Source organism: Ipomoea triloba, chromosome 3, assembly GCF_003576645.1.
Source record: "Ipomoea triloba cultivar NCNSP0323 chromosome 3, ASM357664v1".
NCBI classification, from domain to species: domain Eukaryota; kingdom Viridiplantae; phylum Streptophyta; class Magnoliopsida; order Solanales; family Convolvulaceae; genus Ipomoea; species Ipomoea triloba.
In genome coordinates, this window is record NC_044918.1 from 1059694 (window position 1) to 1075213 (window position 15520).

A 15520-nucleotide genomic window follows, 5' to 3' on the forward strand; every position below is an offset into this window, starting at 1 on the left:
GAAGTACAAAAAGCCGTTGGTTGCGCGGCAAACAAATGAGCTATGGGCCTAAATGGCCGCTAAGCCGTTCTTCAAATATACCAAACAAACAAAACCCTAAATCATCCATTTTTTTTCAGTTTTACTTTCTATGATGAATGACCTAGCTAAAAACTAAAAGCCTAAAATCCCCTAATTCATAATAACATTAATAATAATAATAATAATAAGAACAGTAATTTCTTCTGCAAATCTTGAATTCTTCGCGTTCTAGTGTACCCACCCCAATTTCTGATTGAAGATTCAAGGGTTTGGCTTTGAATGTTAGGTATGTTAAATTTTCTTGAAATTTCTTGGCGTAAACAATTTATATTGATTGTGTTACCCTGGTGTTTTGGTTCCAGAAATGAATACCAATTAAGATGTTGAACGAATGGATTGGTGTTCCATGCATGACGATGTTGGTTATTTTGTTATAAACATAAACGTAAAGGCATGAACATATTTCGTTTTCGTTTTCTTTATGTTTGTAATTTATGCATATCTGCAAAATTTGATGGGAAGAAAAGGATGTCAAATTGTTGGTATGTTAGTGTTGGTGTTCTGCCTTTATTTCATTCTGTAAAAAGGTTAATTAATCATTTAAGAATGACAAAAGAGCTAAGGTTAATCATTTAAGAGATTAGGACCTGCTAACATATGTTGTAGAAGGAAGATTAATCGTTTAAAAATGACAAAAGAACTATGGTTCTGCTTAATGTAGTAATGGTTAGGGAGGAAAGTTGTAAGCATAATAAAGAAAGTGGTATGCTTTCCTAGGATTCATAGATGGCATTGAACCATAGAGTGGGACTAACTCAATAGAGTTTTGATCAGGTTTGATTATTTTTTGTGCTGCATTGGTATTTACACTCTTGGGGTGGAACTAATTCAATTGAGTCTCGATTGGGTTTAGGTATATTTCATTTTGTATTGGTATTTGCACTTTTGGAGTGGGACTAGTCCGATTGAGTCTTGATAGGATTTGCTTATTTTCGTATTGTACTAGTGTGAGACTAATCCAATTGAGTATCCGTTGGACTTAATTATTTTTTGTGCTGGACTGATATCACGGAGTGGGATTAATTTAATTGGGTTTATTTTTTGTGTTGCATTTGTATTTGCAGTCGCGGAATGGACAAATCTAATTGAATTTTGAGAAGAGTGGGAGATAAATGGGGGAAGAGCAACATCCAAAGAATGAGCATAGAGATGAGGAGAAACAACCTGAATCTGGGGACAACGACAACAACAATAATGATGGTATGCTGGATCGTACGGTGTCGATTTTCTCTATAGCGACGTCACCGACACCGTCACCAAAGTCGCCGTTCGGCCACACACCGCGGTGGAGCATGATGAGCGGATCTCCCGGGTCGGCCCGATTAGCCGGTCAGCTTTCGTTCCCCGACCACCCCTTGCCCTCGCCGGACGCCTCGCCGCTGCAATCGCCGTCGCGCCGAAGCGGAGACCTCCCGCCGGGCTACGATCCGAAGCGAATTCCCTCCTCGATCTTCTCCAGAAAATCCGGGGCGGGCGAGAATTGGAGCGGCGCCTCTAATGAATCGTTGTTTAGTATCCATGTCGACAATGGGAGCTTTACGAATGTGGGGGAGCTTAGTGAGAGAAAGAGCCTCTCCGCCGCCCTTTCTCCTCTTGCGGCAGCAGCGGATTGCGATGCGAAGGATGTGAAAATGTCGGATGTGTCTCAGGTGAAAGGGCTGGTTGAAACTCCAAAGCCACCAAGTTCGGGAAACGCCACTCCCAGTTCTCAGGCCCTTTCTCCGTCTCCCACAAACTCCAACGCTCCTCAGATTGCTACTTTCCAGTCCCCCCGCATGTCTACTGGCAGTGTAAACAGTTGCCAGTCCTTTGCTTTCCCTGTGTAAGTTCTCTTCTACTTGTTTGAACCAGTGTTACAAAAATCTCGCCTAAACATCAACTAACCATCTAATGTACGGAGTATCACTTTAATCAATGATCTAGGTTGTTTGCCAGCTAGGCAGCCGAGCAAGCCATCTAAGCCACGCCTAGGTGATGATCAATCACCCAGGCCTTTTAGGCACATAATAGGCCGTCTAATCGACAGATTAATAATTGTTCTCATTTTTTTTTAAATGAGTTATTTCACTCCAAATGACATCGTTTTGAATAAAATAATTCTAAAATTGTTCAAACTCTAGATTTTTTAGATTAGTATATCATATATTAGTATTAAAAGTATTAAATAGTTTATAATTATATAATCTTAAAAAAATAAAAAATACCCGGACACCTAATGATTTTTTCTACCATGATTTCAGCTAAAAGTTCGGAAGTCATATGTCTCCTATAGTTAAAATATTGAATGCATGATTTCTAAGATTTTAAGTTTTCAAGAAATAGAGATAACTGCAACCGAAGTGATCAGACTATTAAGTGACTTTAACCTTATTGATTTAAACTGATCTGATAATTTAAGTTGATTTATGATCTTCTGTCCGTTAAACTCAAAATGTCAAAATAACATCATCTGGTAGTGGTTTAGTATTTCACTTGTCACTGGAAAAAAAGGTTTCAAAGAATTTGACGGATAAAACTTGTTATTGATTGCAGATTGGTGAAGGATGTTAGTAGGAATCCAGGGGCTCAACCCCAACCGGAACCACAATCTCAACCTGAAACACAGCCGCCGCAGCCGGAGAGGGAGGCTACACCGCCGGAAACTCCAAAAGAAACGTCTAAAGCAGCAGAGCCGAGTTGCTTTACATACTTCTGTTGTTGTTGGCCACGCTGCTGTTGATGTATATAGGCTTTTTTTTTTCTTTATTATTTGTGAAATATTGTTTATAAGTTGTGCAGTATGTTCTCTTGATTGTTAATGGTGGCTAGAAAAGTTTAGGGCTTTGTAAACTATTGCAATGTTTTCTTTAGGAAATGTAATATCTACGGTAAATAGCAAAATATTTCTATGAGCACATCTATCATTACTCATTGGCAAAACTTCCAAATTCTAGGCAATTACACTCCCCAATCGAAAATTATACTCTGAACCGTGGTACACAATAAATACATTGTGGATCATAATCATGACTAATACTGCCGTTGTGTTTGAAAGAAAACTGCAGTTACGCGGAGGAGAGATCGTTTCATCTGTTCAACACACTGCAGTTTCAGTTTAACACAACTGTAGTTCCAAACAAATGAAACAGCTTCTGTTCTGATCAGCTACGGAAAATTTTCGTCTCTAGGTGAAAATTCATCGCTAAAGTGATTATTTTGAAGCTCAAATAATTGTAAGAGTTCGGCTAAAGATTCCGTGAATCGAAGTGGGACCTGTTGTGATTTATAAAATCTGTTCTATTGTCTGTTTGCGTTGCATTTTCAGGTGAAAGGAATCCAGATTTCAATGGTCTCTAATTTGGATTGGGTTCTCAAATACTCTTTTTGGGCCTTCACCAATTATTTTTACCATACCTAAACTCATAACTTAGTTTGGGCTAATCATCTAGGCCCAAATATTTGCCCAACACCAAATAGTATTAATATTATTATTAAATTGATAGAGTAAATACGCAGTTATCCGGAATACATGCCAGATCATATTTAGGTCCTTGTATAATCCGTTTGTTAGTCTAAGTAATAAGCTCGATAGTCGACATGAGGTTAGAGAATCTCAATGAGTGGAAGGTGAAAATGTCAAAGATTCCCCCTCCTAGCTATAAATGCGATTTTTATAGGGAAGGAAAATGGAACACATGTGAGGCTCTCGATGTGACATACACATGTCGCGCATGTAGCTGCCAAACTCGTGAACAATGTCTCGATAGTCACGTATGCCTAGATTCCTAATCGCCCACTAATATGGGATTGGATTAAGGCCCAAATATAGATCTAACTGCTCAAGTAGCCTTGCTCGATCATCCTTACTTGAATTGGTCGAGGTTTGGTCCCTAAGTAGCGAAGTGCTATTGCAGTCTCCAGTTAGTTCGATTATCGCATTTAAATCGGAAAAATCAAGATTGTGATCGGTCATGATCGAGAATTATTTCTCTTGATGACCTAACTGAATACTGAGCAAGTGTGTGGTACATAGAAGGAGATATACTCATACAATATTCTTTAAAAAATAATTGGGCAATAGAGAGACAAAAAATTTAATTGAAAAATGATTATAATCAAACTCATACTATTCAAATATGAAAATCATGTTCTGCTTATTCGTCCACTGATTTTCAAGACGAATTTTTCAAGGTATATGAACTCGTCACAGTCCAACACATACGTGATCTGTCACTCTGTTAGCCAGCACATCCGGGTCGGGTCGCGAAAGCCGGTGTTGGCGGAGATAGACGTTGACGAGTGATGCATTTATTGACCGGCATGGTCCCCACTTGCTCAGCAAAGTATGCAATGCGGACCCCGCCATCACTTTCTGTTATTTAGACAATTCAAAATTAAAATAAAATACATTATCGCAGTACACAAATAAATAAATAAATAGATTCCCTCAAATTCTTAAAAAATCGTATTTTACTGGAGATCGAATGATGAATGAATTTGGCTTGGGTTGATAACATCGATTGAACACGTCATTATTACGCAAAAAATTTTAGATAACAAATTTTATTTGTATTTTTTGAAGAAATAATATTTATTTATTTATTTTGGTATTGCTTTTAATTTCATTGAATTTTCAAAAACGACAACTGATAAGATTAGAATTCTAATATTAGAAATGAATGGCTCTTTCAAAAGAAATGAATGGCTCAAAATCCTCAAATGCTTGCTCAATACGGCAATCCAAGCTTTTATGAAAGAAAGCTTAGATATAAATGAATGGGAAATTTTATGGTATCAATATATAAGAATATTGACAATTATAATAAGGGATGACTCTAAAGTGTACAATTTTTCACTACATTTTCTTGCCGAACACATATAATATATAAATAAGGCAAAATGGTCAAATAAGCTCATGTACTATAATTGATTGTTTATCTAGCACCATGAACTAAAATATGGTCCATCTAGGTCATTATACTCCTAATTATTTTTCATCTCGCATTTTTAGCATATTTCTAACAAGTAACACATCTAATTTGATGACATGGAAAAATAAAATTAGAGAAAATGATGACATGTTATTTATATGGATGTTTTGGATGATTTCTACCATATTTCATTAATGAAAAAAAATAATTTCTTGCAATGAAATAGGGTAGAAATCAAAATTGTTATATAAAGTTTTAACTACATGAGTGTATGTATAGCGGGGTATTCACTATCGTTCGGCAATGAGATTTCATGGAAATGGATATATAAAAATTAAATTATTTTTATAATAACTTAAGATATATTGTATTGGGTAAATTTTATTTTATTTTAAAAATAAATTAATATTTTTGGATTTTTGGATAATTGAATAACTTAAGATATTGTATTTTTGGATGATTTCTTGGAAAGAAATAGGCAGAAATCAAAGTTGTTATATAAAGTTTCAACTACAGTGTACTGTGTATGTATAGCGGAGTGTACTGTATATGTATAGCGGAGTGTACTGTATATGTATAGCGGAGTATTCAGTGTCGTTCGACAATAAGATTCCATGAAAATTGATATATTAAAATTAAATTATTTAAAAATAAATAAAAAAATATACCCAATATAATATCGTAAGTTATTATATTTAATTTTAATATATCGATTTTCATGTAATTTCATTGCCGAACAACTTTGAATATCCCACTATACATACACAGTCGTACAGTACACTGTAATTAAAACATTATATAACAACTTTGATTTCTACCCTATTTCATTGCAAGAAATCATTTTCTTCATTAATGAAATAGGGTAAAATCATCCAAAACATTCATATAAATAACATGTCATCATTTTTTATTATTTTATTTTTCCATGTCAACAAATTAGATGGGTTACTTGTTAGAAATGGGCTAAAAATGCTAGATGAAAAATAATTAGGAGTATAATGACTTCGATGGACCATATTTTAGTTCATAGTGCTGGATGAACAATCAGTGTTAGTACATGGGTCTATTTGACCCTTTTGCTTATAAATAATAAATGTGCAATCTAATTATCAGTTTATATCCTTAGTTTACAACAAAATACAAATTTTAATTTGGTATTACAACCAACCTATTTGTTAATGCTGTCATGTCAGTCATGTGTATTTTCCTTCTTCGCGACAGCTACTATGGCTGTACTTTAGCTCAATTTTTTCAATTTGTTGGTACCAAAGAATCAGACTTATCTAAAAGGTTATGACGGTCTTGAACTTCACGTCATCTAATAGAAAAAATAAAATATTGTGCACGTATTAATTTGAACTTATCGGAAAGCCAACGGTCTATACATATAAAGAAGTCGGTTAAACTTTTAATTGAGACGAAATACGTACTTCAATTATTTAAAATAGTTTAAAGTTACATATTTTGCTAATTTTGTTGATATGCAAGATAGATTGAGTTGGATATATGCAGAGGGAATTAAAATTGTCATCCATATTTGCAATGACTTGTATCAGTTGTATGCTTCTTTTTTGTCTTTGTTCATTGTATGGAAACAATATCAGTATCACAATTTTTTTAAAAATATTTATACTAATTATAATATTTTTACCAATTTAAAATTTTCCAAAAAGAGTGGATTTTTCCAAAAAGAAATATCAAAATTTAACGAAGAAGAAAGGAAAATGTGGGAAAGAGAAAAGCAACGCGTTTTTTCGTCAAAGAACAACGCCTACTGTTCTGTCTGTCTGTCTGTCTCCTCTGTCCTCCTCCCACTCTGATCAAAAGAAGCAAACGAAAATTAGGGTTGGGATTTGTTGTTTTTTTCCCCAGCAAAACCTCAAGTTCTGTACTTCTATAATCCAAATCAAAGTTGGGGAGAGCACGGGTGTTGGGCTTTTTTTTCGAGGACCCTTTTTGGGGTTTGGAAATGGGTCATTGTTCTTTTGTGATCAAATGGTTCCATCTTCACAAGCTTCTAACGCTCATTTTGATCTTCTCCTATGCCGGTTTGGGGTTGGGTTCGGACCAGGCGGCTCTCCTGGAGTTCAAGAGCTCAGTTTCGGAAGCTTCTGGAGCTTTCTCGAGCTGGAGCTCGAGCAATTCTCATCATTGTTCGTGGGTCGGAGTCTCCTGCGATTCGAATTTCCGGGTCGTCGCTTTGAATATTAGCGGTGGAGGTAATTCGGGTTGTTTTTATTTTGATAATATTGCTAAATTCCCGCTGTATGGGTTTGGGATTAGGAGGGCTTGTGAGAATAGTAGTGTGAAACTTGTGGGTAAACTATCTGCAGCTGTAGCGAAACTCACTGAGCTTCGGATTTTATCACTGCCTTTTAATGAATTGATTGGTGAAATACCTGTGGGTATTTGGGGTATGGAGAAGCTTGAGGTTTTGGATCTGGAAGGGAATATGATTTCCGGGTCTTTGCCTTCTGAGATTAAAGGTTTGAGGAATTTGAGGGTTCTTAACCTGGGTTTCAATAAGATTGTGGGGAGCATTCCCAATTCTCTATCAGCTTGTGTGGGTCTGCAAGTCTTAAATTTGGCAGGGAATCAGGTGAACGGGTCGATTCCTGGTTTCGTTGGTGAATTTAGTGATCTGAGGGGGATTTACTTGTCGTTTAATCTGTTTAGTGGACCGATTCCTAGTGAGATTGGGATGAACTGTGAGAACCTCGAGTATCTAGAGGTGGCAGGTAATGTGTTAACTGATGTGATTCCGAAAAGTTTAGGGAATTGCAGGCGGTTGAAATCGATCCTGTTGTATTCTAATATATTGGAAGAGGATATTCCAGCCGAACTTGGTCAATTGAATCAGCTTCAGGTTCTAGATGTGTCGAGGAACAGCCTGAGTGGTGCGATACCTTCTGAGTTGGGAAATTGCACCGAGTTGTCCATTCTTGTGTTGTCAAACACGTGGGATGTTCTTTCCGACACTTCTTCGACTGCGAAATTGGCCTCGTCTAGTGATGATTTTAACTTCTATGATGGCACGATCCCCGCAGAGGTTACTAATATTTCTAGTTTGCAGATGGTTTGGGCTCCCCGAGCAATTCTTGAAGGAAAGCTGCTCAGCAGTTGGGGTGACTGTGAGAGACTCGTGATGGTTAACTTGGCCCAAAATTTCTTCATGGGAGAATTTGGGGAAGCGTTCAGTAACTGCAAGAAGCTTCAGTTTCTTGACTTGAGCTTCAATAGGCTGACTGGACCACTTCCCGAAAAACTACCCGTTCCTTGCATGACAATGTTCGATGTGAGCGGGAATCTTCTTTCCGGTTCTATCCCCAGATTTTCGAACACTACTTGTTCTCGTGGAGATCGAATTGAGCTCTATGATGCATCATCTGCCTATCTATTGCTTTTTGCTCGCAGAGCTCTTCAGGATGCCACTTCGTCATTATTTGACGATGGTTCTGCCCTTGCAGTGGTTCATAATTTTGGTGGCAACAACTTTACGGGCCAGCTGCCATCCATTCCCGTAGCTCCTGAAATGTTAGAAGAGCCAACTGTTTATGCATTTCTTGCTGGTGGTAATAGATTCACTGGACCTTTATCTGAAACTGTCTTCGAGAAGTGCCATCAACTGAAAAGTATGATTATTAATGTGAGCAATAACGGGTTGTATGGTCATATTCCAGCCGATATTGGTTCTAGTTGTGTATCACTTAAACTTTTGGATGCCTCCAAGAATCAGATTGCGGGGACCGTTCCTCCTACTGTCGGGAATCTTGTTTCTCTAGTCTCTCTCAATCTAAGTCGGAATATGTTGCAGGGTCCAATCCCAAGCAATTTAGGGTTAATTAAGGATCTCCAGTATCTCTCTTTAGCTGGAAATAATCTTAGTGGCCATATTCCTACAAGCCTGGGCCAGTTGCACTCTTTAGACTCTCTCGATCTTTCTTCAAATTCTTTGACTGGTGAGATCCCGAGAGAGTTTGTAAATCTGAGGAACATGACTACCCTTCTTCTCAACAATAATCGCTTGTCGGGACAGATACCTACTGGCTTTGCAAATGTCACCACGGTTGCAGTGTTTAATGTGTCGTATAATAACTTGTCAGGGCCACTGCCTCGCAACGATGACCTGATGAAATGCAACAGTGTCATCGGAAACCCTCTCCTGCAATCTTGTCATATCTTCTCTCTTTCTTCTCCATCCCCAGATCAGCCTGGAGTTTTAGCGGATTCAACAGATCCTACTAACTCTCAATCGAAAGGTTCAACTCAAGGGGGAAGAAGTGCAGGATTAACTTCGATCGAGATTGCAGCTATAACATCTGCAGCCGCTATTGTCTCGGTCCTCTTTGCTCTTATCATCCTTTTCTTTTACACCAGAAAGTGGAGCCCGAGATCCCGAGTTGCTGGATCGACTAGGAAGGAAGTCACAGTCTTCAATGAAATTGGGGTGCCAGTAACGTTTGAAACCGTTGTTCAGGCCACCGATAACTTCAACAACGCAAGCAATTGCATTGGTAATGGGGGTTTCGGGTCTACATACAAAGCCGAGATTGCTCCGGGAGTTTTAGTTGCGGTAAAACGGCTAGCTGTAGGTCGTTTCCAAGGGTTTCTACAATTTGATGCCGAAATCAAAACACTAGGGAGGCTGCGGCATCCAAATCTCGTGACATTGATAGGGTATCATGCCAGTGAATCCGAAATGTTTCTTATTTATAATTACTTGCCAGGCGGTAATTTGGAGAAGTTCATCCAGGAGAGGTCCACGAGGGCAGTGGATTGGAGAATACTTCACAAGATAGCCCTAGACATAGCCCGCGCACTTGCTTACCTACACGATCAATGCGTGCCTCGTGTGCTTCATCGCGATGTCAAGCCGAGCAATATACTGTTAGACGAGGAATACAACGCATATCTATCTGACTTTGGATTGGCCAGACTTCTCGGGACTTCAGAGACACATGCCACCACTGGTCCGGCTGGAACATTTGGATACGTCGCTCCCGAATATGCAATGACTTGCCGCGTCTCTGACAAGGCCGATGTATACAGCTACGGCATTGTGTTACTCGAGCTAATCTCCGACAAGAAGGTGCTCGATCCCTCGTTCTCAAGCTATGGGCACGGCTTCAACATCGTCTCGTGGGCCTGCATGCTCTTAAGGCAAGGCCGCGCCAAGGAGTTCTTCACCGCTGGGCTTTGGGATTCAGGCCCTCACGACGACTTGGTGGAGCTGTTACACTACGCGGTTATATGCACCGTCGAGACCCTCTCCACCAGGCCTACAATGAAACAAGTTGTTAGAAGACTAAAGCAACTTCAACCCCCTTCTTGTTAGCAGCTCTGCAAACATTGCAAAATTCATAGGAAGGTATATTCACTAAATCCCACTTGTAATTTATAACTTTGCAGTTTGTAGGGAAGAGAGTCCAGGTTTGAGTTTGTAGGGATTGTCTTTGTACATTGTAGTATAGCTTTGCCCCCATTCTTTTTCCTATGTTCTGTGCCTTGTAGGGGGTTTTCACCAATGCATCTGCAGAAGAGTGCAGATAAGTATCTGTATCTCTAGAGTTTTGTATACATGTACCTCACCTTTACTTGTTGCTTGTTCAATAAAGATGAAAATAGGGAGTATCTTCTGCAGATTTTCTTGATTTTTCAAACAGGCAGTGCAAGAACAGCTGCAAGTTTCATGATGAAAATACGGAGCATTTCTGCAGATTTTCTTGATTTTTCTTAGAGGTTGGTCAAGTGTACAAAGTTACAAGTTCAACTTCGACTCGTAGATTTTCACTGATCAATTTTGGACAAATTAAGTTAATTTACAAATTAATCAACTTTGGACAAATTAAGTTAATTTACAAATTATCCATAAAGTTACAAATTCAACTTCGGCTCGTAAATTTGCTGATCAACTTTACTTCGGTTCATAAGTTTAAACGGATCAGCTTTGGACAAATTGAGTTGATTTATGAATTGATCACTTCTTTGTGCTGCTTTGTTGGTTAGAGTCACAAAATCGAATTTATTTAATACATACTCTCAATAATCATTATAGGGTTTAAGGTAATAAAGTTTGATTCACTATAGGATTTAAGATCATAAAATTAGATTTTCTAATAATACATACTCTCATACCCGAATTTACCAATCACTGTAGGGTTTAAGGTCATAAAGAACAGTTGGAAGTTCCATGGGGAAGCTGGGTACATGCTATATCTGAAATCTGTACAAATGCATAGGGTTTTGAATAGGGTAAAAATCAAAATCTACTGATAACTGCGCTCTTGCGAGCTCTGTTTGCATACAGAAAGAGGAAATATGCAACATTTAACTCAAATCGCACCCTCCATTTTTGGAGTGTAACCATTACAGGAATTCTCCTCTCCAGGCGGCATTAAAACAGACACGACGGCGTAACGATGATATGCTTCAACGGGTGCGCTACGTCACCGCCCCCGGCATGCTTCACGAACTCTGCTGGCGACAGAAAGCTCCCATGGCAGACGCACACTATCCTCACTTCCTCCCCCTTCCGATATCTGTACAAAAACCCCTCTATCTTCTTCCCGTTAGGCCCGTCCCCTCTCGTTGTCACACAAGGCATGTTAAACATTGCATTCCTCACCACTTCCTTGCAATCCTTCCCCGAGTTGCCTGAGTTATTCACTGCAGGTTCGAGGACTGTCGCGGGCCTCTGCTCGAACTCCCGGGAGTGGAGGCTTGAGGGGAGGGTGGCGGGCCTCTGCTCGAGCTCCCGGGAGTGGAGGCTTGAGGGGATGGTGGCGGGCCTCTGCTCGAGCTCCTGGGAGTGAACGCTTGAAGGGATGGTGGCGGGCCTCTGCTCGAGCTCCCGGGAGTGAACGCTGGAAGGGCTTGGGGCTTCAACATTCTTACCACACACTGATACAATTGAGACATACTTAAAACAATTAGAAACATGATAGATTTCAATGATCTGAACATATAAAGTTAAGGATTTTAAATAGCACACATTTCTCTAAAGCAAAAGAGTACAAGTTAGGCATGTTGTAATCATGAAAGCTTTATATGTAAGCACTTCCTGGATCTTTATTGCTTTTCACCCTTAGGTGTACTAGTAAACCCAGCTCAATAATCTTAATCAACAAATTAAGGTAAACCAGCTTAGAATGCCTATAACTTATCGGCTCAAATTAAGGCTAATAAGCCATTCTAGGGTAAAGAAGCTTAGGATGCCTATAGCTGATCAGGTCAAATCTAGATCAAGACTAATAGGCCATTTCTGGATAAACCAGACCTTGTGAACCTAAAGATGCTTAGGATGCCTATAGGTGATCAGGTCAAATCAAGATCAAGATGCCTATAGCTGATTGGGTCAAATCAAGATCAAGACTAATAGGCCATTTCCGGATAAATTAGACCTTGTGAACCTAATCGGTAAAACACCAAAAGAAGTAATCTAACTTAGATTAGCCATAAGTAAACGGCTCAAAACCAAAAGTCTAATAGGCCGCTCTGGGATAAGCCTAGTGGTCTAAGATATTCATAGTTGACAAGCCCAAACCAAGCTCTTCAAGATTACAACTTTATTACTGTACAAAAGAGATGAGTAGAGAGCTAAGCAGATTAGAGAAATTGAAGCAGAGAGTATATGAAATAGAAGTTGGGGAAGAAGGGTTGATACCTTGTAAAGGTTGACTGTCAAAATCAGAAACTCCAGAAGATCCACTGCCTTGTGAAACTGAGGAGCCCTGTGAGGAAGGCAATGCATTCCCATTACTCAAAACTGGAATCAAACCATTCCCATTTGAGCTCCCATTTTCTTCAAAATGAGGATCTTCTTTGTCTAGTTTCTCCCTCACAACCCTCACGTTTTTCATCTTCTCCATCCGCTTCCTCTTCGCCTCCAGGCGCTTCTGCGACTGCGCCTCCTTCCTCCTCCGCCACTCCTCCTCCGTCTCCGCCTCCGCCGGCAACGAGCACGTCCTACTCAGCGGCGGCGCGTACGGAGAGAATGCACGCGCCCCCGTGCCTTCTCCGTTCAACGCGAAGCTCGATATTGAAGAACAGCGTTTCAGCTTCTGGGCTCTATTCGGGTCCACCCCGAATTTCCCGTTCAGTGAAAGCCCTAGGCTGAGCTCAATCTCCCCCTCCTCCCCTCCGGCCACCGCCCCGCCGCCGTTTCTCTCCTTCGTCTGTATTCTCCGATCAAAATTCGCCGGAAAACTGCCGCCGTTAACGCACAAATTCAACGGATCTCTCGCCAACGAGAAACACCCCATCCCCCGAAGTTCTTCCGCCTCCGCCATTGACTAACAATCAATCCCTACCGGAAAATCGATCTTCTCAAGTTCAAAAACACAAAAAGATAGGATTTTTCAGCATAAATTCAAAATCCCACAAATCCCCTACACTAAACTCTAAACCAACACAACAATTATCCCAAACGTTTCCGCGAAAACGAAGTTTTTTGACTCGCCGGAAAATCAAGAATTGCCGAGAGAGGGTAGAAAACCAAAAGAAATAAAACACAGAATGGCGAAATTTGTAGAGTGAATTTTTTCTCAATTGCGGTGGCGGGGTGGAAATGACTATAACGCTCCCGATTGCGAAACGTAAATGCGTGAGCGATGGACACGTGGTGGGACTGCACAGCTCGGGAAGGCCCACGTGGTTTCGACAGCCTGGTTTCGCGGACGACGTCAAACATGTGTCCTCTCGCTTCACAAGTAACGGGTAAAGTTACCGGCAACACCGACACGTTTCGGTCGCTGCTCTCCCCAAGGCCTGCCACGTGGACAGACATTCTCGGCCTCGTAAAGCCGCGACGCCTCTCCCTTCTTCCTATATCTAACGCTCTCGCTTTCTTCGGTTCGTGTCTAGCTGTCATGCAGTGGATAACGTGGCGCCTCCTGCTTTTGAAACGTGGCAAACAGTCTTTGCTTTTGGATACTGTTGGCGATTGCGTCTCTTCAACCTACGCCTTTCATGACATTATTCGTGTTGGTTTTGATTCAGCTAGTCCTATATTAATGCCCAAACGTGTCAATTTAGTTATCATATTATAATATTATATATTGTTTAATCAATTTTACTCGAATAAATAGTGTAATTGAGTCTAACATACACATAATGTGTTGATGGTTTGAATTACAAGTGTAAAATTTCTTCGGTTAAAACAATTATAATCGTCATAATTAACATGCAAGATAAGTAATTATTATTGCCGCTTCAGGACAATAAACCAATATATGAATAGGTGAGTGTCTCGTGACAACAATAATTTAATATGTGAACGGTTACTTTTGTCTTAAAAGTTAGAAGTGATGACAGTGAGAATAGTTCACGTGTTTAAGCACTAGAAATCAATATTTGAACGGTTACATTTGTCTTAGAAATTAGAAGTGATGTCAGGGGTGAACAATTTGAATGTCTTACTAGTGCAAGAAATTAATATCTGCACCGTCACTTTTGTCTTAAAAGTTAAAGGTGATGACAGTGGCTAGAGTCATGTTCATTTCATAGGTGTTGATGGCAATTATAGACTAACCCATCTTATAAAAAAAAACATTTGAATCTTGGTTCTTGATGATTAAAATATCTTTTTTTTTCCTTATATCTTTCTACGCACAAAGAGTTCAACCTAAATCGGATATCATATCAAATTGGTAGATTTCATATTCAGATTACCTATGGTGCAGTGGGGTTCATGATTCTGATATATCTTGTGTAAGTCAAGTACACTTAATCACAAAGTTTTTTTACTATTTGATTGTCATATCATACTTAAAACCAATTGGTGATAAGTAGATGAACATTGACCATTTAACCACATCTATCTCTGATAAACCAGAATGTCACGTCTCGAATCGAGTAGGGGCTGAACTCGACTAACATGGCTCACATCAAACAGCTGAAACCTTCACCTTCCCACTATAGATCTTGATGTTCTAAACCTCATGTTTGATGACTATCCTAGTACTTAATATCCCAACCCAAGCAACCTTTAATTATTAAATACTCATAAAATATTATAAAAACATTACAAAAGATGAAACCTCAATTCATTTTTTAGACAACTTGAAAAGAGTCAGTCTCTATTTGTAACTTGTAACGAGAAAATTCTTATCCTTAGGGCATCCCATTCAATGACATTTGTAAATGTTTTTGTAACTTTTAAGTCCATATGAAGATGAGAGGGTGGTGAATTTCTATTGTTTTTGTTTGTTTGTTTTTTTTTTTTTGTAAGATTCAAGTTTTTAGTGGGTCCGGCAGAAGATAGAGAAGGCAAAAGGTTACTGCCTTTGTGCACGTTTCAGACACATATTGCGCCGAGCTAGGAGCGTGCAATGCACGTGCCGGTCGGCACATTAACTGCGTCGTTTCTTTTCTTTTTGCGTTACATTTGCTTCTTATTATTATTATTTTTTTAAACATTATTATTATTATTATTATTATTATTATTCCCCCCCCCCCTTTCTCTTCTTGTCTCTTTCGCCTCTCTCTCTTAGTTGGCACCTCAAAAACTAACCAAAAAAAAAAAAAAAAAA

At 39.3% G+C, this 15520-nt stretch overlaps 3 protein-coding genes across 7 annotated transcripts; 2 read left to right on the plus strand and 1 right to left on the minus strand.

The window, feature by feature from the left end:
- Positions 1-92: 92 nt before the first annotated feature.
- LOC116012517 lies at positions 93-2947 on the plus strand. 2 transcript variants are annotated; one of them, XM_031252072.1, is made up of 3 exons: positions 93-307; positions 1146-1903; positions 2614-2947. In XM_031252072.1, the coding sequence occupies exons 2-3, from the start codon at positions 1194-1196 to the stop codon at positions 2798-2800; spliced, it is 897 nt and encodes a 298-aa protein (XP_031107932.1). In that variant the 5' UTR covers positions 93-307; positions 1146-1193; the 3' UTR covers positions 2801-2947. The 2 variants fall into 2 exon arrangements, with proteins under 2 accessions (XP_031107932.1, XP_031107933.1); XM_031252073.1 differs by lacking the exon at positions 93-307 and having other exon boundaries at positions 1139-1903.
- A 3766-nt stretch (positions 2948-6713) lies between these two features.
- Positions 6714-10633, plus strand: LOC116012593 (LRR receptor-like serine/threonine-protein kinase RPK2). The gene has a single exon (XM_031252166.1). It carries the CDS (start codon positions 6961-6963, stop codon positions 10324-10326), a length of 3366 nt encoding a protein of 1121 aa, XP_031108026.1. The 5' UTR covers positions 6714-6960; the 3' UTR covers positions 10327-10633.
- A 467-nt stretch (positions 10634-11100) lies between these two features.
- On the minus strand, positions 11101-13505 carry LOC116011714 (ninja-family protein AFP3-like). 4 transcript variants are annotated; one of them, XM_031251115.1, is made up of 3 exons: positions 12655-13505; positions 11842-11891; positions 11101-11793 (listed from the first exon to the last, which is right to left on the minus strand). In XM_031251115.1, exons 1-3 carry the CDS (start codon positions 13277-13279, stop codon positions 11386-11388), a joined length of 1083 nt encoding a protein of 360 aa, XP_031106975.1. In that variant the 5' UTR covers positions 13280-13505; the 3' UTR covers positions 11101-11385. The 4 variants fall into 4 exon arrangements, with proteins under 4 accessions (XP_031106975.1, XP_031106977.1, XP_031106976.1 ...); XM_031251117.1 differs by having other exon boundaries at positions 11101-11754; positions 11851-11891; positions 12655-13504; XM_031251116.1 differs by having other exon boundaries at positions 11101-11731; positions 11828-11891; positions 12655-13504.
- Between the last annotated feature and the right edge of the window lie 2015 nt (positions 13506-15520).